The 25,014-nt window shown below is 42.3% G+C and overlaps 1 protein-coding gene across 1 annotated transcript in view; it reads left to right on the top strand.

The window, feature by feature from the left end:
* The window catches only part of LOC141109816 (sialic acid-binding Ig-like lectin 13), a 54,991-nt gene that overhangs the window by 12,956 nt on the left and 17,021 nt on the right, over nt 1–25,014 (top strand). The window contains exons 4-6 of the mRNA XM_073601082.1: nt 7,989–8,288; nt 15,566–15,880; nt 15,937–16,008. Of these exons, the coding sequence (XP_073457183.1) occupies nt 7,989–8,288; nt 15,566–15,880; nt 15,937–16,008 (687 nt within the window). The remainder of the gene's footprint in view (nt 1–7,988; nt 8,289–15,565; nt 15,881–15,936; nt 16,009–25,014) is intronic.

Below are 25,014 nucleotides of genomic sequence, written 5' to 3'. Positions count from 1 at the left end.
TAGTAAGCATTTCCTAGGAGCACATTTAACCCTTTGATCGCCCATGATGTTAACCCCTTCCCTGCCTGTGTCATTAGTACAGTGACAGTGTATTTTTTTAGCACTGATCACTGTATTGGTGTCACTGGTCCCCAAAAAGTGTCACTTAGGGGTTGATTTGCTAAAAGCAAATAAACTGTGCACTTTTCAAAATGCAGTTGCTCCAGAGCTACAGTGCCTTGCAAAAGTATTCACCCCCATTTTCGTGTTTTTTTTGCCTCACAACCTGGAATTAACTTGCAATGTTTGAGGATTTGCATCATTTAATTTACAGAACATGCCCACAACTTTGAAGATTTTTTTTTATTGTGAAGCAAACAACAAATAGGACAAAATAACAGAAAAAGCCAGTGTGCATAACTATTCACCCCCCTAAAGTTAATACTTTGTAGAGCCACCTTTTGCGGCTATCACAGCTCCAAGTCGCTTTGGATAAGTCTCTATGAGCTTGCCACATCTTACCACTGGGATTTTTGGCCATTCCTCCTTGCAAAACTGCTCCAGCTCCTTCAAGTTGGATGGTTTGCGCTTGTGAACAGCAATCTTTAAGTCTGACCACAGACTTTCTATTGGATTGAGGTCTGGGCTTTGACTAGGCCATTCCCACACGTTTACATGTTTCCTCTTAAACCACTTAAGTGTTCTTTTAGCAGTGTGTTTGGGGTCATTGTCCTGCTGGAAGGTGAACCTCCGTCCTAGCCTCAAATCACACACAGAATATCCCTGTATTTAGCACCATCCATCTTTCCCTCTGACCAGTTTCCCAGTCCTGATTGCTGAATAACATTCCCACAGCATGATGCTGCCACCACCATGTTTCACAGTGGGGATGGTGTCCTTTGGGTGATTTGATGTGTTGGGTTTGCGCCAGACATAGCGTTTTCTTTGATGGCCAAAAAGTTCAATTTTAGTCTCATCAGACCAGAGCACCTTCCTCCATACATTTTGGGAGTCTCCCACATGCCATTTTGTTTTTTGCTGAAAGTAATGTCTTTCTTCTGGCCACTCTGCCATAAAGCCCAACTCTATGGAGCGTACGGCTTATTGTCGTCCTATGTACAGATACTCCAGTCTCTGCTGTGGAACTCTGCAGCTCCTCCAGGGTTATCTTAGGTCTCTGTGCTCCTCTCTGATTAATGCTCTCCTTGCCCGGTCTGTGAGTTTTGGTGTGCGGCCGTCTTTTGGCAGGTTTGCTGTTGTGCCATGTTCTTTCCATTTGGTTATGATAGATTTGATGGTGCTCCTAGGGATCATCAAAGATTTGGATATTTTTTTATAACCTAACCCTGACTTGTACTTCTCAACAACATTGTCCCCTTACTTGTTTGGAGAGTTCTGAAGGTAATTAGTTGCACCAGAGCTTTTTTGGGCTTCATAACAAAGGGGGTGAATACATATGCACATCCAATTATCAGTTTTTTATTTCTGAAAAATAGTTTTATGTATATATTTCTCAAATTTTACTTCACCAACTTAGACTATTGTGTTCTGATCCATCACATTTAATTCAGATTAAAAAAAACCATTGAATTAAAGGCTGTAATGTAACAAAATAGGTAAAAAGCCAAGGGGGTGAATACTTTTGCAAGGCACTGTAAGTAAATGAGATAAGGCTTTACTTTGCAAATAGTACCCAATCACGTGCTTGCATATGATTGGTTGATGGAAGTCAGCAGAGTTTCTGCTCATTTGCTAAGCCCTGGAGCAACTTCACTTTGCAAAGTGCACAGACTGTTTCCCTTCAGTAAATCAACCCCAGAGTGTTCAACTTGTCCGATGCAATGTTGCAGTCCCACTAAAAATCTGATCGCCACCATTGCTAGTAACAAAAAAATAAATAAATAAAAATTACATAAATATATCCCATAGTTGGTAGACGCTATAAATATTGAGCAAACCAGTCAATATATGCTTATTGGGATTTTTTTACCAAAAACATGCAGCAGAATACATATTGGCCTAAATGTATGAATAAATTCGATTTTTTTACATTTTACATTTTTTTTATTGAATATATTTTATAGCATAAAATAAAAAATATTGTTTTGTTTTTTTCAAAATTGCCTTTTTTTGTTTATAGCGCAAAAAATAAAAACCGCAGAGGTGATCAAATATCACCAAAAGAAAACTCTATTTGTAGGAAAAAAAAGGACATCAATTTTATTTGTGTACAGCATCGCACGACCGCGCAATTGTCAGTTAAACTAACACAGTGCCGTATCACAAAAAATGGCCTGGTCATGACCTTCCGGTGCTGAAGTGATTATTGCGAGCAGTGTATGCAAGTATCTGAAGTTGATCTGTTACCAGCTTCTTGTAGTCCCTGTGCAGTAGAACCAGGGCCGAATCTATCCGAACCAGTGGCGGCCCATCCATGCGCCCAGCCCCCTGATCTACATACAGGGCACTGGACACATGGATTCCAAATAGGGTGGGTGTGTTTTTTGAAGCACGTGATTAGAGCCAAGGCTCTAATTGGCTTAAAAAAAGGGTGGGCTCAGGGCGCAGAGCACTGCGCTCCGAGCCCACCCAGTTGTGTGACAATAGCGAATTAATATTTGTTATTTTCACACTGATTCTCCTCCCAGCTAATCAGGAAGCGGCACGTTTCCGTCTTCCAATTGGCCGAAAGGAGAAACCATCCTATTGGCTGCCAAGGAGGAGATGTACATCTGAAGAGACGCATCCCGGGACACGGAGAGACTTAGGGGTCAGCACAGGGTAAGTGAGCTTGCGACGAGGGGGGGGAGTGGGTTTGGTGCAGGCTTTAGTGACGGGGGGGTGGAGGTGTCAGGTTCACCTGCCTCCCGCCCCTCCCCCCGACCGATGGAGAACCAGCCGCCACTGATCCTAACTGATCTGGGGGTGCATTATAAAAGGTCAGTGGGCACAGGGGTTGATTTACTAAAACTGGAGAGTACAAAATGTGGTGTATCTCTGCTCAAAAACCAATCAGCTTCCAACTTCAGCTTGTTCAGTTAACCGCTTCAGCCCCGGAAGGATTTACCCCCTTCCTGACCAGAGCGTTTTTTGCGATTCGGCACTGCGTCGCTTTAACTGACAATTGCGCGGTCGTGCGACGTTATACCCAAACAAAATTGACGTCCTTTTTTTCCCACAAATAGAGCTTTCTTTTGGTGGTATTTAATCACCTCTGCGATTTTTTATTTTTTGCGCTGTAAACAAAATAAGAGCGACAATTTTGAAAAAAAGCATTATTTTTTACATTTTGCTATAATAAATATCCCCCCAAAATATATTTAAAAAATTTTTTTTTTCCTCAGTTTAGGCCGATATGTATTCTTCTACATATTTTTGGTAAAAAAAATCGCAATAAGCATTTATTGATTGGTTTGCGCAAAAGTTATAGCGTTTACTAAATAGGGGATACTTTTATGGCATTTTTATTAATAATTTTTTTTTTACTAGTAATGGCGGCGATCAGCGATTTTTATTGTGACTGCGACATTATGGCGGACATGTCGGACATTTTTGACACATTTTTGGGACCATTGTCATTTATACAGCGATCAGTGCGATTAAAAATGCACTGATTACTGTGTAAATGACACTGGCAGTGAAGGGGTTAACCACTAGGGGGCGGGGAGGGGTTAATCAGTACTAGGGGAGTGTTTTGTAACTGTAGGGGGGAGGGGCTGTATGTGTCACTAGACTGATCACTGCTCCGATGACAGGGAGCAGTGATCAGTGACACTTGTCACTAGGCAGAACGGGGAGATGCTGTTCGTCCTCTCCGTGAGGCGATCGCGGGCATCCCCGCGGCGATCGAGTCCGCGGGACCCGCGACCCGACTCACGGAGTTCCCGGCCGGCGCGCGCACGCAATGGCACGGCGGGGAATTCAGATGGACGTACAGGTACACCCATTTGCCCAGCGTGCCATTCTGCCTACGTACATCGTCCTGCGCCGGTCAGGAACCGGTTAAGCTTTGACAATAAAACTTGGAAGCTGATTGGTTTCTATGCAGAGCCACACCAGATTTTGCACTCTCCAGTTTTAGTAAATCAGCTCAATAATGCCAACAGTGAGACACAGATGCAGGGAACCAGTATTCCCAATTCACTCAGAACGCTTCTGTATCACCAGTCACAGCCAGGAAATAATGTCTGACAGGCAGGACAGAGGTGGTGCAGGAGTGAAAAGGGAATGCTAGTATGTATTAGGCTATCATTAGATTAGGATGATGAAAGGAAAAATTCAGCTTTGGGAACAAGTTACATGTTTCACCTGTTTTTATGGTTGAACATGCAATACGTTCCCACTCTTGCAGCCACTCCCCGATCCGCTGCCTGTAGTGACAGCCAGCCAGGGATTTTCTCCCCAAACTCGCTGTCACAATTTTTTTTAGAAATCTGTGAATGGGAGAACTATAACTACCGACAGGCTTTGCATGAACTACCAGGGCGCTGTTGAGCTCATTGGGGTATATTTACTAAAGCTGGAGAGTGAAAATCAAGTTCACTCCTGCATAGAAACCAATCAGCTTCTAACCTCATCTTGTTCAATTAACCACTTAAGGACCGCCCGCCGTCGCTATATGTCAGCAGTTTGAAGAGGAATATCGTTGTTATGGCAGCAGCTAGCTGCTATAACCCCAGTATCCTCTTCTTCAATGGGCGGTTCTCTTTCAGATAAAAGTGGTCTCCGCAGTGGATTCGCCACGAGATCACTTTTATTGGGGGCCCCCGTCTCCACCACTTACCGGAGCTGTCAGTAGCGGCGGAGGTGATCGGGTCCTCTTCTGTGACAGGCATGGAGCCGAGTGAGGGAAAGATAGCCCCCCGCTTGGCTCCATAACATTTGAGGGCGGAAGCAACATCAAACGTCACTTCTGCCCTCCAGTCTTAAAGGGGAATTTTTTTTTTTTTTGACATTTCATTTTTTTTTTTTTTATTGCATTTTAGTGTAAATATGAGATCTGAGGTCTTTTTGACCCCAGATCTCATATTTAGGAGGTCCTGTCATGCTTTTTTCCTCTTATGCCGCGTACACACGACCGGTTTTGCGGTCGGAATAAACTCCGAAGGTTTCTCCAATGGAACTCCGACGGAATTCCGCTCAAATGGTCTTGCCTACACACGGTCACACCAAAGTCCGACCGTCCAGAACGAGGTGACGTACAACACGTACGACAGGACTAGAAAAAGGAAGTTCGATAGCCAGTAAGCCAATAGCTTCCGTCTCGTACTTGCTTCAGAGCATGCCTCGTTTTTGGTCCGTGAGACCAGCAGTCGAGCGGTTTTCCTGATAGGAATTGATTCCGTCGGAAATATTTAGAACATGTTCCATTTCTAGGTCCGTCAGAATTTTCGAAAAAAAAATCAGATGAGGCATACACACGATTGGAACAGACGATGAAAAGCTTCCGTTTGACTTTTTCTGTCGAACATTCCGCTCGTGTGTACACAGCTGTACAAGGGATGTTTACATTTACATAGGAATAAAAGTGACCCTAATTTTTTTTTTTTTAAAAGGACAGTGTAAAAAAAAAAAAAAAGTCAAATAAATAAGAAAAAAAAAATGAAAGCGCCCTGTCCCGCTGAGCTCGTACGCAGAAGCGAACGCATATGTAAGTAAGACCTGCATATGAAAACGGTGTTCAAACCACACGTGTGAGGTATCACCGCAATCGAGAGAGTGAGAGTAATAACTCTAGTACTAGACCTCCTCTGTAACTAAAAACTGGTAACCTGTAGAAAATTTTAAATGTCGTCTATGGAGATTTTTAGGGGTAAAAGTTTGTCGCCATTCCACGAGCAGGCGCAAAATTGAAGCGTGACATGTTGGGTATCAATTTACTTGGCATAGCATTATCTCTCACAATATAAAAAAAATGGGCTAACTTTACTGTTGTCTTATTTTTTAATTTAAAAAAAGTGTATTTTTTCCCCAAAAATTGCGCTTGTAAGACCGCTGCGCAAATACAGTGTGACATAAAGTATTGCAATGACCGCCATTTTATTCTCTATGGTGTCTGAAAAAATATATAATGTTTGGGGGTTGTAAGTAATTTCCTAGCAATAGGTGCAAGGCGCAAAGTGCTAAGCAGCATATATCAACCACTTACTTTTTGAAGAACGTTCTGTGGCTGATAAAGAGTCCCAGGTATCATAATATATGCGAGCCACTTCCAACCATGCTCTCTCCTTCTTTGCATGATCTTTGTAACCTGGATCTCTGAGGTCATATATTGCTGGACGTTGTCTGACAACTTCCTCATTGTCATGAACTTGTCGCTTGTTCTTTCTAGCCCTAGGCATGCTTCCTGCTGTCTTCCACACTCACATACATCAATATAGGAAGTGATGTATTTGGGAGGAGCAGAGATCATGTGCTTCCGTAGACTTCCATGGAAGTCGCAACAAAGTCGCGGTGTCAGTCGTGTACATACGACTGCATTGCGACTTAATACCTTTCTATGGAGAACAAGTCGCACCGAAGACGGAACAAAGTAGTGCAAGAACCTTTTTTGGAGTCGCTGCGACTTGAGTCGCACCAATTAGAACGGGGACCATTGAAGTACATGGGTTTTGACTTGTCATGCGACTTGACATGTGTCAAGTCGCAAAACAACTCGCAGTAGTGGAAACAGAGCCCTAAAGCATTTGCTACCCCACGTTTCATGAAGGAATGAATATATGAGAAATTATCCTGTTCTATTTGTATTGCTTCCTTTGTGTGAAATCGCTGGTGTCTCTGCTAGTCTCCCTGCTTTCCTATTAAAAACTGACCACACTAAGCAGGTGAGCACAGCGTGGTCAGTTCTCTAGCTTTGCTGGGAACTCAGCCTGCTCTCCTCCAATGATCAGACTTGTCCTGACACGCCCAACCCCCCCCCCCCCCCCCCCCACAGCCATTAACTGGAAAGTTCAGTGTACAGCTATTATTCAGCTGAGAATAGAGGGAATGTGATCACTTATAAAAAAAGGGAAAAAAGGTATTTATAATGTTATTTTTATATCTATACCGAAATGTTTTGCCTTTCCTTTCTATTTTAAACTGAAAGGGTTGTTTTACAAGGTGAGGTTTACAATCAATTAAACCTTCCTCACATCTAAAGCAAGAAGGAAAAGTTTTTCTGTTTGACATACATTTTAAAGATTCATTTCATATCAGGTGTCCCTGTGTCTTGTACTACTCTCACATACAAGCAGTGGCACGGGTCTCCAGGGTCTCCATTGCCTTGACCCCCCCCCCACCCCTCGTACTCTGCTCCAATCAACTGTGCTACTCGGGGAGCGAGATCATTGTTGAATAGAGCAGTGTGCAGAGAAATGTTTATGGGACCATTGGAGAGACCTGGGCTTCTGCATGTATGTGAGTAGCGGTCAGACTCTCTAATGTGCTGCCATCACACTTTTAGGCTTCATCATCAAGTATCTAAAGAAAATACAAAATAGCAGCATATGTGTGACTATAGTTGCAGCTTAATTTGTTGTCTAATGCCGCGTACACACGAGCGGACTTTCCGGTAGACTTGGTCCGGCGAACCAGACTCCGTTGGACAATTCGATTGTGTGTGAGCTCCAGTGGACTTTTTTTCCCAAAAGTCCGACCGACCTAGAAAAAAAACATGTTTCAAATCTTTCCAACGGACTTGAGTCCGGTCGAAAAATCCGCTTGTCTGTATGCTAGTCCGACGGACTAAAACCGACGCTAGGGCAGCTATTGGCTACTGGCTATCAACTTCCTTAATTTAGTCCGATCAAACTTCATCATGTACGAATCCGTCGGACTTTGGTGTGATCGTGTGTAGGCAAGTTCGTTCGTCAGGAAAATCCGTCGGAAGTCCACTAAAAGTCCATCGGATAGACCGTCGGACCAGTCCGGTCGAAAAGTCCACTCGTGTGTACGCGGCATAATACATTCTGTGTTCTGATTTTGTAATTGTTAATATTGAAGGAGTTTTCTGTGTGTTATCATTGCAGACCTAACAGATAAACCTGAGATCTCACCCATAAAGAGTTGGATTGATGGGGCGACGGTGACACTGAGCTGCACATCTCCTGGAACCTGTGTGAGGAGAACTCCTAAAATCACCTGGACAGGAGATATCCAGAACAGAAGACAGGCAAATTCGCTTAACAATAATGAAGATGGTACAAAGACCCACGTCTCTACAATCACCTTCACCGCGAGGAAGGAACAGAACAACTCTACATTGTCATGCACAGTACAGCTGAAAGGAGGATTGACCACTGTACAACAAATTACTATGAAAGTGGAATGTAAGTCTTCTTCTCATCCTGAAACTACCTGAAATGTGTATTAGAAATGTATGATTTACCAGGATATGGTTTCTAGTACTGAAATTTTAGTCATAGAAATGTATTACATCATCATTTATAGGGCATTCTAGTACTGAGACCTCTCTATACAACATCCAATTTCCTCAATTCCGCCAAGTATCATTGTACTGGCTACAGCAAGAGGATTCTCCTTTATATATTTAACCACTTTATCCCCGTGCTTTAGGTGAAAGACGGCTATAGCATGAGCTTACATTGCCAGGAGGGCGTACATAGATGTCCTCCCGTGCTGGCACTGCCCATGCACCCCCTGTGGTACGCAGGCAGCGTGCTCACTGAGTCCTTGGGATCACAGATCGTAGTAAAAGGCCGATCACGGCCCTTTACCATGTGATCAGCTGTCAGCCAATGACAGCTGATCACGTGATGTAAACAGAAGCTTGTAATAGTTTTTTTTTTCCTCACACTGACAGCATGAGGAGAAAGAAATAAAGCCGATTGCCGGATTCTGTAAAAGGGACATCCATCCCACACAGTGACCACCAGTGCCACCTACCAGTGCTCATCAGTACTGCTAACCAGTGCCCTCCAGAGCCACCTATCAGTGCCCATAAGTGCTGCCAATCGGTGCCCATCAGTGTCTAATCAACAGTGCTACCTATCAGTGCCACCTACCAGTGTCTATCAGTGCCCATCAGTGCCACCTATCAGTGCCCATAAGTGCTGCCAATCAGTGCCCATCAGTGTCTAACCAACAGTGCTACCTATTAGTGCTGCCTATCAGTGCCACCTACCAGTGTCTATCAGTGCCCATCAGTTCCACCTATTAGTGTCATCCAGCAGTGCCCTTCAGTGCCACCTATCAGTGCCACCTATCAGTGCAGCCTCATCAGTGCCTGCTGATCAGTGCCCATCAGTGCCACCTCTCAGTGCGTTCAGTGCCCACCAGTGCTGCCTCATCAGTGCCACCTATCAGTACCACCTTATCAATGCCAATCAGTGCAGCCTCATCAGCGCACATCAATGAAGGAGAAAAATGTGTTTGCTTGCAAAATGTTATAACAAACTGTGAAAACGGTTTTTGTTTTTTTTAATTCGCAAAATTTTCAGGTTTTTTTTTTTTAGTTTAGCAAAAAAAACCCAAAACCCAGCGCTGTATAAATACCACCAAGAGAAAGCTCTATTTGTGAGACAAAATGATAAAAACGTCATATGGGTACAATGTAGCATGTCCGTGCAATTGTCATTCACAGTGTGACAGCGCTGAAAGATATAAATTGGCCTGGGCGGGCAGGGGGTGTATGTGCCCGGTAAGCAAGTGGTTAATCACTTCAGCTTTTTTTACAACCATTTTTACATTTCTACTATGAGCCTGTTTATTTAGCGATAACTTTGAAAATACCTAAGATAACACATTTTTACATATATTATTTTGTTTAACCACGAACAAGGCTTTATTGATTATATTGTCTTGCAGAAAAAAAAATATAATTCATAGACCAAAAAAAAGTAACAAAACTAACAAAATAAACAATTTTTGATCAGTTATAAAAATAAAATAAATAATATCTTTATTAATCTTAAAAAAATGAATGCTACTTTAAAAAAACTATAAATTTTATTCCAAATCTTAATACTAAAATTTTGTTTGTGGTACAATTATGATGTCATCTACCTCTCCTCTACATCTCGGCTAATCAAAGTCCACTTTGTATTTACTGACAAAAATAGTGTTGGTGGAGGGTTGGGAGCGCCCAACTCTCTTATATTTCTGGTAGCAGAGGGAAGTCGCTTCTACCATTCGGAAAGAGTTGATGAATTACTGTATGTAGCCTCAGCCTATGCTATTACTGTGTATTGTGGCATTCCCAGGAGCCGTACAGCATGAACAAGATTAGTTTTTACCAAACTGGCCCACAGAAAGCCTACTGTATGCCACATTATTCCAGGAGATCTGTGCAATAATCTGTGCAAAAATTGCTAAAAAATGTGACTAAGTGCAAAATTGCTAGGTGCAAATATGAGCTTGTGCTCAAATAAAACAATGCCAATGAACGCTCATACTATAAATATATGTAGATTTAGCACTGTGCGGTAATCTGTGCAAAAATTGCTAAAAAATGCGACTGTGCAAAAAAAAAACGCTAAAGATGCTGTGCAAAATTGCTAAGTGCAAATATGAGCTTGTGTTCAAATAAATCAATACCAATGAACGCTCATGGCGCTGTGCAAAATACAAATATGAATCTGTGCACATAAGATGATTTCAGTGCAAAAAAATTATATAAATATCAATAATAAAATTCCTATGCATATGCAATATATCAATGAGACGCATGTAATTTATATAGATGAATGTAGCAATAATCCGTATAATCTCTCTTTATCACACTGTTGACACAACAAATAGTGGGGCTGCAATAGTTTTTTTTTCAAGTGCAGACAGTGCTTCAATAAGTGCTCTTCAATAAAATCGCCCGGTGTGTCACTCTTCGTTTGTATCACTCAGTGTTCACTAGACTCTTACCTCCATATGGATAGTGAAAATCAGTTTAGATGGGTATAGCTGGAGACCTTTCCAAGATGTTGTGATGGTAGATGGCCCTCTCCAGGTATTGTATATTAGATGGTGGCTCCGGCTTAGTCCATACAGATGTTCATTCCCAACAGATATGTACAGGGGATAAAGAAGAATCTCCCATAATGTAGAATGTATAAACTGATTGATTTACCGTATTTATCGGCGTATAACACGCACTTTTTTCCCCTTAAAATCAGGGGAAAATCGCGGGTGCGTGTTATACGCCAATCCCCTGCGATCCTGAGCTGACAGATGCTCAAAATCGCCGACCGCGATTTGAAAATGGCGCCGCCGGCGCCAAAATACACAGAGCCAGTCTTCGGCTCTTCTCGGCCACTTTCGGCTTCACTCGAGCGCCGCCTGAACCTAGCCGAGTGTACTCGGCTAGGTTCGGATAGCTCCGCTCACAGTCACGCCCATCCCGGGCGGGACTACGAGTGGAGCCGAAAGTGAACGAGAGCCGCCGAGAAGAGCCGAGGACCGGCTCTGTGTATTTCGGCGCCTACGGCGCCATTTTTTAAATCGCGGTCGGCGATTTTGAAGCTCAAGATCGCAGGGGATCAAACTGCGAGCTGCAAGGCTGCACTGGGGCAAGGCTCCACTGGGGCAAGGCTGCACTGGAATAAGGCTGCAATGAACACTGGGGAAGGCTGCACTGACAAGGCTGCACTGACAAGGCTGCACTGACATGGCTGCACTGACATGGCTGCACTGGGGCAAGGCTGCACTGGGGCAAGGCTGCACTGAGAAGGCTGCAATGATGGGCATTTAAATGTAAGTTTTTTTCCCTTCAACTTCCCTCCTAAAAGTTTTTTTTTCTTTAAAATTCCCTCCTAAATTGGGGTGCGTATTATACGCCGGTGCGTGTTATACGCCGATAAATACAGTATTTAAAAGCCAAGTGGAAACTTACAACAGAGTAGTGAAAAAACAGCAGATCTGTCATTTGGATGGCGTTACAGGTGCCTCTTACATCACTTCCGGTTCTCGTGTGGTCGGGTCACTTCCTATGCATTACGTCACACCACGCATAATGCATAGGAAGTGACCGGACCACACGAGAACCAGAAGCGATGTAAGAGGCACCTGTAACACTGTCCAAATTGCTGAATGGAGAGGAGCATGGGGTGAGAACAGCCCAGGATGGGGAAGTGTCTGTGCTGTGTGCCGGCAACATGGAATGGTAATTGAGCTCAGTGAGTTAAGAGGAGAAGAGTGCCGTCCTGTAGCCACTATGGGACGGATGTTACTGGTATGGTAAGACACTGCTCAGTGTCTCCTAGTCACCAGCTGGGATTCTTTGTACCCCCCACCCGGAGATGTCTGCTTACCCCACTTCCCTGACAACAGGGGAAAAGACACACACATAGACTTTATTTATCTTCACTTCATGAACTATTGCAGCACCACTATTTGTTGTGTCCACAGTGTGATAAAGAGAGATTATACGGATTATTGCTATATTCATCTATATAAATTACATGTCTCTCATTGATATCTTGCATATACATAGGAATTTTATTATTGATATTTATATATTTTTTTGTGCACTGAAATCATCTTATGTGCACAGATTCATATTTGTATTTTGCACAGTGCCATGAGCAAATTGATATTTGAACACAAGCTTATATTTGCACCTAGCAATTTTGCACAGCGTTTTTAGTGTTTTTTTGCACAGTCGCATTTTTTAGCAATTTTTGCACAGATTATCGCACAGTGCTAAATCATCTATATTTATAATATTAAGGTGCGCTGATCACTTATTTATTTTATACCAATTTAATGCGCTCATACACTTTAGATCTAGCTGCAATTTATCAGAGTACTATATTATACATTCACTTTGATAGCGCAAAGGACCTTACTTACATTCCAGGAGATCTGGTTCGATAAGAAGTTAAATAGAAAAATATTTTATTTATACATTTTTTTATGATGTAGCAAAATTTAGTTTTTGGCTCCTTCTGTATTTAAGGGAGCAGTGATTGTTTGCCCTGGTCTGTTTAGGGTTTCAAGGGCTGGGAGTTTGATTGAATCCCCTTGCCTCTGGAAGAAGCTTCCAGAGCTTAGGGAGGGATATGAAAATTGCCAGCCTAAATATTTATCACGCTCCAGCCAATCCCTGGAGAAAAGAGCCCAATGGGGGCTGGAAAGGTGATAAATAGTCTGAAGTACTGGAGAGCTGGGTTCTCTCTCCCAGGAGGGTTCCAAGCCTTAGGGACTGCCGCCATTAGACAGCCCATGGTCTGTGAAGCTGTTTTTGAGGCCTCAGTGGTTTCAAGGCTGAGGGCCTGGATGAACCTTGTGGGAAGCTGATTGCAGGGCCTCATCACAAGGGATCTGGACTGGAGGAAGACTGTTCCACTCATTGGAACATGTCTGTAGGAAGCTGGAAGGTGGCAGCTGTCCTGGGGACTTGTGAGTATAGACCCTAAACTGATCCCTATGACTGTGCAGTGCTCAAAAGACTTCATCGGGTACCAGCAGTTTTGCATTGGTGCTAGGTAACCAAAGACACTTGCCTTATATTTTCAGCTATGAGACCTTAGACTGCTCAGAGACTTGTCTCATGGTGTTCAAATGTGTGGTATTAGACTGCTCATGGTCCCTAGCTCTAAACTAACTTTTGCTTGACTGTTGTAAGTTCCAAAACCTGTGCCAATTATTTTCCTACTGGTTGCCGCATATTGTTATAATTGCTTTTAGCACAGCTTTTTTTTTTTTTTTTAAATCTCTATATATTTTAATTTGATTCTCAAGGGATAAGGCATAGAAGTGTTTGGACACATTATGATCATTCTCTGGGTCAATCATATGATATGTGCTGGTTGGTTGGTTGGTAGGCTGGTTAATCAATTGATCATTGTGGAAGTAGATGGTGGAGTGTTAGATTTCAAGTTTGAAGGTTGTGAATACGGTAAATAAAACTTAGCAGCTATATATTGCCTGTTGGATCATCAACAAGAACCCCTCAGTGAATCAGCTTGTATGGAGGACAGTTATGAGAGCTCCAACGCAGAGGGATCTGTCCACATATTTATTTTTATTTGTCACAATAAAAAAGGTCTTATCAGGACTTTGTGATGTTAAGAATTTTGGTCCTGTAAAAGCATAGGAAATTTGGTGTTTTAGACACTGGAAGTATTGGGTATAAATAAATGATGTAATTATGTTAAATGACCTTTTTTTCCCTCTTTTTCTTTTTCAGAAGAAATGTAATGTTGGTGGAGGGTTAGCATGAAGGAGAGTAATAGGAGAAAATTTGTTGTTATAGGCCGGGATAGGGTTGAGGGAGTGTTTTTTGAATAAATTGTGGGTGGTCTGGTTGTTTTTATGTAAATATATGGTATTGTGGATGTGGGTGGGTTAAGTGGGATGGGAGGGTGAGGGTGGGCTTTGTGATCACATGTAAAAATTGTTGTTTTGATTTTTGTTTGTTTTTGCTTTTTTGTATTTCATGTAAAAATGTGAATGTTTGTTGGACTATGGATTTTTTGCTTCATTTTAATAAAAGAAATTAAAAAAATATATTTTTCAGCTGCCCCTGATATCTCCTCTATGTTATCTTATCAGTACATGTACACAGGTTCGTTTCTAGTAATTTTTAGGCAGTTTAGTTTAGAAGCATTTTTTGGAATGCAAAAAAATGCCTTCAGGACGGATGTTTAGAGGCATTTGAAATGCCAAATGCCTGTAACAGTTTGTAAAAGAGTGTAAATGTGGTAACTCAAGTTTAGCTGGGTTTTGGTTACAGGCTACATTTACTATGGATTTACTGTGCAATGTTGTATATTACTATGGATTGTAAATGTATAGTTGGGCCAATTTGTTTGGCAACATGGAACCCTTTTTCAGATGACCTTATTGGTAATACATTAAATAAATTTATACTTTGTTTTTACTGGCTGTTCCACACTTCATCTAAAGTCCCAAGGGCAAAATTCTGTATTTTTGTATACATAACAGGGATGAAGGTGCTTCACAGGGTACATTCAGCCTTATTTTGGTTCTTAGCTCTATATATTTGATTCTCAAGAGATAATGCATTGAAAAGTGTTTGACACATTTTGATCACTCTCTAGGTAAACCACATGATACGTGCTGGTTGGTTGCTGGTTGCTTGGTAGATTGGTTGGTTAATTAATTGATTATTCTGGAAGTAGATGGTGGAGTGCTAGATTTCAAGCCTGGAGGTTGTGAATGAATCAAATGTGTCAGCTCTCTATTGACCAGTGGCGCCCAACAGGGACCATGGGCTAATCAGCTTGCATGGACCATTATAAGAGCTCCAAGGCTCAGTCCACACATTCATTTTCCAATGTTTAGTGATTGGTCCACATATTTATTTTGTATTTGTCACAATAAAAGAGTCTTAGCAAGAGTTGGCAGTCAATTTGTCCTTGCACTACTTTGGTCCGACTTTGATGTGTCTTGAGGTCCATAGACCTCAAGATTACACAGGCATTGCTTCAAAACATGTTGAAGTCGTGTAAATTTCAGGTCATACAAGTGTGAAAGGGGTCTCAATTCCATACAAGGTAATTGATTAGGCAGCCAATGTTATTGCCATGATGATAATGATGAGATTATTTTTATTCTTGTGTACAGAATCTCTTCTGAGAAAAACAGAACATTTTGGGTACCTCATGTTCTTTTAAAAATGTTGTTACAGATCCCCCAAGAGCACCGGAGATCAAATGTTCCATAAATACCAAAGAGCCAAACATACCTTCTAGTAGAGGTTGCACCATGGATGCCAATACCATTATTTACCCTCCAGACGAGTCACAGCTCTCCCTGATCTGCTCTGCTGACAGTGTACCAAAATCCTCCTTGGTGTGGAAATCCTCCACTGGAACATTAAATTCCTCCTTTACAGGAAAACTAATCTTCACCAATTTGTTACTCACCGATGATGGAATTTATACTTGCCAAGCCACAAACCCTCATGGCAGTAAGGAGACTTCAGTCACCATTAAGATAACTTGTAAGTAAATGTACATGTTTTTCTTGCATTTATAATGTTATGATCTCCTTAAACAGGGTTGGGCAATTTACTTGATATAGGGGCCTCAAGTGAGACCCTTGACATCACCAAAATGTCACACTCATTCAGTGAGTCTAATGCTACAGAAAACCGTCAGAGTCTGCAGACATATAACAAGAGATGGCCAGAGACTGCAGACATATAACAGAAGATGGTCAGAGACTGCAGATATATAACAGAAGATGGTCAGAGACTGCAGACATATAACAGGAGATGGTCAGAGACTGCAGACATATAACAGGAGATGGTCAGAGACTGCAGACATAACAAGAGATGGTCAGAGACTGCAGATATATAACAGGAGATAGTGAAGTAAAATAACAAAGTATCGAACCAGGCAGGACCTCAGTGATGCAGGTTTATTCACAGCTGGGAACATACAGGATTATCTTCAAAGTATTACAAGATACAGGTCTAATTTATACCGTTTCTTACAATGCAAGCATATTAGATATAGGTACAACATGATTGGTTGCTACGATCTATGTCAATGTAACTAGCCATAAATCTGACACCTGTTCTACAACCAGACAAACTTAATTCCCAGAATTCCTATATGTTCATTAAAGTGATTTATAACTGGTTTTGTCCAATTAAAAACACCTGTGTAGAGACAGTCTGGCACCCAGCTGTGTTAAATCAAACCCTCCTCATCTTGATAAGATTTAACTAACTTCAAGAATTACAGATTTACGACTTTGAGAGAATGAACTTTCAATAACCCCGCCAGATGTGTTATATGTGTCACTATATCATAGTTGCCAACATTGCAAAAAAAAAAAAATGTGGGACACTTTTTTGGTTGTAGGCGGAGTCATACAATAATTAGGGGGCGGGGCATTCCTTTATAGGCGTGGTTTAGCAAAAATACAAGTGCGGTGCGCGAAAAATGGGTGTGGTTTACGTGAAATAGTGGGCAGGGCTTAAATGGGCGTTGCTCAAGAGGGTGTGGTTAGAGTCTGAGATGAATGAGGGATGGAGGGGGAAAGGGGGAGAGGGGGAAAGGGGGAGAGGGGGAAAGGGAGAGGGGGAAAGGGGGAGAGGGAGATGGAGAGGGAAAGGGGGAGAGGGGGAAAGGGGGAGAGGGGGAATGATGGGACAGCAGCCCCAGAGCCTACACAATAAAAATATGTGTATTCTAGAAAGTTTAACAATCAGCAGATAAAGATACTCCAAACACCTGGTGTTGGCTTTCAATCATCCCGGCACCATGGTTGTTATGGTGTCAGGATGATTGAATCGCATTATTTCTATTATTACATTGTAATATAGAATTAAATCATTCACTCACCATAATGCTGAATCAGTGGGATCCCTGAGCGTGTCACTAGCCACGTCGCCTGCCACCAGCAGAGTCTGTCCTTGCATCAGGTGTCCCCAGCAGAGTCTGTCCTCGTATCAGGTGCCCCCGGCAGAGTCTCTCCTTGCATCAGGTGCCCCCAGCAGAGTCCGTCCTCGCATCAGGTGCCCCCAGCAGAGTCTGTCCTCGCATCAGGTGCCCCCAGCAGAGTCAGTATAGACCCCCTCAGTGCAGACCCCCCTCCATCAGTGCAGACCCCCCTCAGTGCAGACCCCCTCCATCAGTGCAGACCCCCCTCTATTAGTGCAGACCCCCCTCTATTAGTGCAGACCCCCCTCAATTAGTGCAGCCCCCCTCTATTAGTGCAGCCCCCCTCAGTGCAGCCCCCCTCTATTAGTGCAGACCCTCCCTTCATCCAGGAGCGGCCGGTGTTCTGCCGAGAAAGTTCCCCCTTCGCAAGTAAGGACCCCCTGTACTGCGCAGGCGCAGCGCTTGCGCAGTACAAGCCGGCGGAAACAGCCAAGCTGGGGAACTTTTCGGCAAGACACCGGCGCCGTGTGTTCAGTGGAGAGGGGAGGGGCCGATCCGTGCAGCTAAAGAAGCCGATTCATTGGCTGCACGGATCGAGCCCCCTTCCTCTCTCCACTGAACACTAGGGGGAAGATCGAGCGGCGGCGCCGGAGGCCATTTTACTGGAGCCAGCTGCTCCAAAAATTAAAAAAAAATCAACATTCCCGATTTTCCTCATGGAAATCCCGATTCGGGACAGCCTCCAATCGGGACGAGGGTCCCAAAATCGGGATTATCCCGGGAAAATCGGGATTGTTGGCAACTATGCTATATGTATGTATTTTAACAGTTTTAATGAGGGCACAAACAGACCTTTGTTTGACCCTGTCAAAATTTATTAATGTACTGTACATAACTTTCCCTTACTCCACATAATTATTTTAACCACCTGTTTTCTTATCTTATCTGTCTGATTTATATGCATTTCAAGGACTTGAGAAAATTCTATATAACTTGAATCTATTCTAATGAACTTTCACCCAGTAAACTATCTTATAAAAAGTATGAGAAAGAAGCAGAGAGGTCATCTAAAGTTCAACATTTAAAATGAAATCTTTCTAAATCAATGGTAAACACAGTATACATTATTAAAGATAAATAATTGTTGGTTTACTTATTGAATAATAATATTGATAAAACCACTACTATATAATATAATGAATAATAATATGAATAACATAAAATATATATTGGTTAACCACTTGACCAATGGGCACTTAAACCCCCTTAATAACCAGACCAATTTTCAGCTTTTGGTGCTCTCACATTTTGAATGACAATTACTCAGTCATGCAACACTGTATCTATATGAAATTGTTGTCCTTTTTTCACACAAATAGAGCTTTCTTTTGGTGGTATTTAATCACTGCTGGGTTTTTTATTTTTTGCGCTATAAAAGAAAAAAGACCGAAAAATCTGTAAAAAAATGCATGTTTCTGTTATAAAATTTTGCAAATTAGTAATTTTTCTTCATATATTTTGGCCAAAATTTATACCGCTACATATCTTTGGTAAAAATAACCTAAATCGGTGGATATTATTTGGTCTTTGTGAAAGTTATAGAGTTCAAAAGCTATGGTGCCAATATCTGAAAATTGATCACACCTGAAGTACTGACGGTCTAATTTCTTGAGACCCTAACATGCCAGAAAAGTACAAATACCCTCAAATGACCCCTTTTTTGGAAAGAAGACATTCCAAGGTATTTAGAGTTTTTTCAAGTTGTAATTTTTCCCACAATTCTTTGCAAAATCAAGGTTTTTTTTTTCGTTTTTTTTTCACGAAATTGTCATATTAGCAGGTTATTTCTCACACACAGCATATGCATACCACAAATTACACCCCAAAACACATTCTGCTATTACTCCTGAGTATGGCGATACCAAATGTGTGAGACTTTTACACAGCGTGGCCACATACAGAGACCCAACATGCAGGGAGCACCTTCAGGCGTTCTGGAGTGCCCAGGCCAATTCTGTCATTTCTCTCCTACATACTAGAAAATTACATAGAACCCCAAAACATTATATATGTTTTTTTAGCAAAGACCCTAGAAAATGCAATGGCGGTCATTGCAACTTTTTATCTCGCACGGTATTTGCGCAGCAATTTTTTGAACGTGTTTTTTTCTGGAAAAAAAACAGTTTTGTGCTTTAAAAAAAAAACAAAACAGTAAGGTTAGCCCAATGTTTTTGCATATTGTGAAAGATGAAGTTACGCTGAGTAAATAGATACCCAACATGTCACCTTTCAAAATTGCACACGCATATGGAATGGCGCCAAACTTTGCTACTTTGCTACTTAAAAATCCCCATGGGCGACGCTTTAAAATTTTTTACTGGTTACATGTTTTGAGTTACAGAGGAGGTCTAGGGCCAAAATTATTGCTCTCGCTCTACTGATCGCAGCGATACCTCACATGTGTGGTTTGAACACCGTTTTCATATGTGGGCAGGACTTCTGTATGCGTTCGCTTCTGCATGCGAGCACACGGGGACAGGGGCGCTTTAATTTTTTTTTTTTTTATTGTTCATTTTACTTTATTTATTTTAGTTCCAAAAAAAAAAATTTCAGCACAAGGAATGTACACATCCTTTGTAATAGGAATATGGCATGACAGGTCCTCTTTACAGTGAGATATGGGGTCAATAAGACCCCACATCTCACCTCTAGGCTGGGAAGCCTGAAATAAAAAAAAAAAAAAAAAGATCCTGTCTACGATCGTAGCGGTGAGTCGGTAGAAGCACCGGAGGGTGGCGGGAGGGGGGAACGTCCCCTCTCGCCTCCCGTAAGAACGATCAAGCAGTGGAACAGCCGCTATGATCATGACTGGGTATGGCTGGGTATCACCGAGTATTGCAGAGTATGGCTGGGTATGGCAGAGTATTGCTGGGTATGGCAGAGTATTGCGGGGTATGGCAGAGTATTGCGGGGTATGGCAGAGTATTGCAGGGTATTGAAGAGTATGGCGGGGTATTGCAGAGTATGGCTGAGCATGGCTGAGTATTGCACGGTATCGCAGAGTATGACTGGGTATGACTGGGTATGGCTGGGTATTGCAGAGTATGGCTGGGTATTGCGGGGTATTGCGGGGTATTGCAGGGTATTGCGGGGTATTGCGGGGTATTGCAGAGTATTGCGGGGTATTGCAGAGTATTGCGGGGTACTGCAGAGTATTGCGGGGTATTGCAGAGTATTGCAGGGTATTGCAGAGTATCGCAGGGTATTGCAGAGTATTGCAGAGTATTTCTGGGTATTGCAGGGCATTGCAGAGTATTGCAGGGCATTGCAGAGTAGTGCAGGGTATTGTGGGGTATTGCAGAGTATTGCACAGTATTGTGGGGTATTGCAGAGTATTGCACAGTATTGTGGGGCATTGCAGAGTATTGCACAGTATTGTGGGGCATTGCAGAGTATTGCACAGTATTGTGGGGCATTGCAGAGTATTGCACAATATTGTGGGGCATTGCAGAGTAGTGCAGGGTTTTGCAGAGCATTGAGGAATGGCTGAGCATGGATGGATGGATGGCTGGATGTCACTGAGCAGCGCTGTGGGCACTACACATCCAGCCCACAGTGCTGCTGCCATCCATCCATCCCCCTCTCCGCTCACACTGTACCGATCGGTACAGAGAGGGGAGGAGAGGAACCGGCGTCATGAGATGATGCCGGTTTGTTTACATGTGATCGCTCCGTCATTTGACGGTGCGATCACATGGTAAACGGCCGCGATCAGCGGCCATTTACCGGGATCCGTAATGCGCCGTGTCCTCTGGACCCGGCAGTCACGGATGTGTTCCAGGGGGCGTGCGAGAGTGGAATTCTGGGAGGACATCATAGTACGCCCTCCCAGAGTTAAGCAACCACCCTGTAGCCGTCATTAGGCTATGGGCCGGTTGTTAAGTGGTAATATGAAATTCTACTACAATGGTCAGAGACTGCGGACATATAACAGGAGATGGTCAGAGACTTTAAAAATATAACAGGAGACGGTCAGAAACTGCAAACATATAACAGAAGATGGTCAGAGACTGCAGACCTGCTACAAATGATGATCAGTCATTACAAATATACTATAGGAGTTGTTTTGGACTAGGGGCGTGCTCCAGAAGACAATCATACACTGAACATTCATTATATAAGACTGAAAGAGGTTACTGCTATTACAGCCCCTAAATAAATCAAAATGTGCTTTCTACAGATCCCTCAACACCTTCATGCCCGGAGTCAAAACAACCTCAATGCCCAAGCCCAATTTTGCAATTTTGACATGTGTTAGTATAACTGTACATATCATCGCAACTACTTGGTGTATCTCGGTGAATTATATCTTGCTTTTTTTCAGGATAGATTGGGCTTTCTTTTGGTGGTAAATGTTAATTGATATCTCCTGATTTTGTTTTATTATGAAAGGAAAACTGACCCAAGATAGCTTTATCTGTATATTTTAATGTCAATATCATGTACCACTACCAGAAAAAAACTTGTAAAATAAATTCTCCTACTCCTGATGATCGCGACAATACCACATATGTGTTAGTTATTTTTTATTTGTACCCGTGGGGCCAAGAAACAATATTACACATTTGTTTTTTGTTTTTTTTTTCATACCTAAACACATTGACACTTACACTAATGCCCCGTACACACGGTCAGATTTTCAGACGGAAAATGTGTGATAGGACCTTGTTGTCGGAAATTCCGACCGTGTGTGGGCTCCATCACACATTTTCCATCGGATTTTCCGACACACAAAGTTTGAGAGCAGGCTATAAAATTTTCCGACAACAAAATCCGTTGTCGGAAATTCCGATCGTGTGTACACAAATCCGACGCATAAAGTGCCACGCATGCTCAGAATAAATAAAGAGATGAAAGCTATTGGCTACTGCCCCGTTTATAGTCCCGACGTACATGTTTTACGTCACCGCGTTTAGAACGATCGGATTTTCTGATAACTTTGTGTGACCGTGTGTATGCAAGACAAGTTTGAGCCAACATCCGTCGGAAAAAATCCATGGATTTTGTTGTCGGAATGTCCGATCAATGTCCGACCGTGTGTACGGGGCATAACACTTGCACTGACATTAAATATAAAACCTTTTTTTCTTACCTGAAACATACAGTGACCCTAACACTGTCAATAACTGCCACTAACTGCCACTTACACTGCTACTAACTGACACTAGCTGACATTTACACTGACACTAAAAACTATTGACACATTGACACCCACACTGACACTAAAACCTACACCTACACTGATACTTAGTGATAGTAAAGCCTTTTTTTTGTTTATTTTTTTAAATAACAACCATGTTATACTTACCTGCTCTGTGTAGTGGTTTTGCACAGAGCAGCCCCCATCCTCCTCTTCTCGGGTCCCCGGCAATGCTCCAGGCCCCTTCCTCCTGCCCCCTGAGCAGACTCACTCCCAAGCCACAACTCTGCATGTCCATTCACACACAAAGCTGTGGCTCGGCCCTGCCCCCTCTCACTTCATCGGCTCATTGGATGTGATTGAGAGCAGCGGGAGCCAATGGCCAATGAGAAGTGAGAGTTCCCAGAGAGCCAAGGCTGTCATGTACATTGCTGGATAGTGATAGGGCTCAGGTAAGTATTAAGGGGCTATGGGGCACTGCATACAGAAGACTTTTTACCTTCATGCATAGAATACATGAAGGTAAAAAATCTTCAGCCTTTACAACACCCTTAACATTCACTAAATTAGATCAAGCACTGACCTAGTTAATTTTTTTTTTGTACAAACTTCTCTAGCAAGGAGGTAAAGATATGCTGTATCTTTTTATCTGTCTGGCAGTCTGTTCTCTCTTATTCACAGATGAAAAAACAACACCGAGATGGGCTACAGAAGGTTGTGGGCTATCACAGAGATCATGTGATCAGGATCTGGTTCCCCCCAGTCCTCAATTTTTACCTAACCTGAATATAAGCCCTACTGTGTCTTTTGTTGCCAAAATTAATATAAGACCCGGGCTTATTTTCGGGGAAACACGGTACTAAGGCAATAATCTATTAACCCCTTTTTCTTTTGTGCTTCTGGTCTCTGTCTTGCAGTAATTTAAAACTTTACATAAAGTCTCAGAAATATTTCATTAAGGTCTTCATGTTATATAGTTTGAATACCATGTCACAGATATATTACTTATTATTGTAAAAGAACATATTCCACACTTTTTTTATTTTATTTTTTTCAATTTTCCAGAAACCCCCCAAAAAACGCTTTGAAAATCATAAAAAAAAATGTTTCCCCCCAATTTTATAGTTTTTTTCTTCTGGGCCTTCCCATCTTTGACACTTACTTTTTCACCTATTTAGGGTTATATTGCAATGAAATACCTACATTTTTTCTAAATCGCTAATATATGTGGGAATAACTGCTGTTCATAGTGTAATTGGGATCTGATGCAGTGGTGTACCTAGCATATTTAACCACTTAGGGACCAGCCTTGTTTTGGATTTTAGGTGTTTACATGTTTAAAACAGGTTTTTCTGCTAGAAAATTACTTAGAACCCCCAAACATTATATATGGTTTTTCTTCTAACACCCTAGAGAATACAATGGTGGTCATTGCAATACTTTTTTTTGCACCGTATTTGCGCAGCAGTCTTATAAGCGCACTTTTTTTGGAAAAAATTCACTTTTTTGAATAAAAAAATAAAACAACAGTAAAGTTATCCCAATTTTTTTTTATATTGTGAAATATAATGTTACGCCAAGTAAATTGATACCCAACATGTCATGCTTGAAAATTGCGCCCGCTCGTGGAATGGCGTCAAACTTTTACCCTCAAAAATCTCCATAGGCGACGTTTAAAAAATTCTACAGGGTGCATATTTTGCGCTACAGAGGAGGTCTAGGGCTAGAATTATTGCTCTCGCTCTACCGGTCGCTGTGATACCTCGCATGTGTGGTTTGACCACCATTTTCATATGCGGGCGCTACTCGCGTATGCGTTCGCTTCTGCGCGCGAGCTCGTCAGGACAGGGGGGTTTTAAAAATTTTTTTTTGATTTTTAATATTTATTTTACAATATTTTATTTATTTTTACACTGTTTAAAAAAAAAAAAAAATTGTGTCACTTTTATTCCTATTACAAGGAATGTAAACATCCCTTGTAATAGAAAAAAGCATGGCAGGACCTCTTAAATATGAGATCTGGGGTCAAAAAGACCTCAGATCTCATATTTACACTAAAATGCAATAAAAAAAAAAAAAAGTCATTTAGAAAAATTACATTTGAAAAAATATGCCTTTAAGAGGCGTGGACGGAAGTGACGTTTTGACGTCGCTTCCGCCCAGCAGTGTCATGGAGACGAGTGAGCACCATCTTGGCCTCACTCGTCTCCAGACACACCAGAGAGCAGGACGCGATCGCCTCCGCTGCTATCGACGGCTCCGGTAAGCGGCAGAGGGCACCGGATTGCGGCGGGGGGGGGCCCTCTCCCGCCACCGATAAAAGTGATCTCGCGGCGAATCCGCCGCAGGGACCACTTTTATCTGAAAGCCGGCCACCGCACGAAAACGGGGATACCGGGGTTATGGCAGCTAGCTGAGGCCATAACAACGATATCCCCGTTCAAACTTAGGACGTACATCGTCGTGCGGCGGTCGGGAAGTGGTTAAGACCCCAGGCAGACTATTTTCTGCAATAATCATGAAATTAAAGGGACACTAAAGGTT

The sequence above is a fragment of the Aquarana catesbeiana genome, linkage group LG10 (assembly GCF_042186555.1).
Source record: "Aquarana catesbeiana isolate 2022-GZ linkage group LG10, ASM4218655v1, whole genome shotgun sequence".
Taxonomy (NCBI): Eukaryota; Metazoa; Chordata; class Amphibia; order Anura; family Ranidae; genus Aquarana; species Aquarana catesbeiana.
Note: the sequence above shows the minus strand (reverse complement) of the source record. Positions and strands in the feature narration are given on the sequence as shown.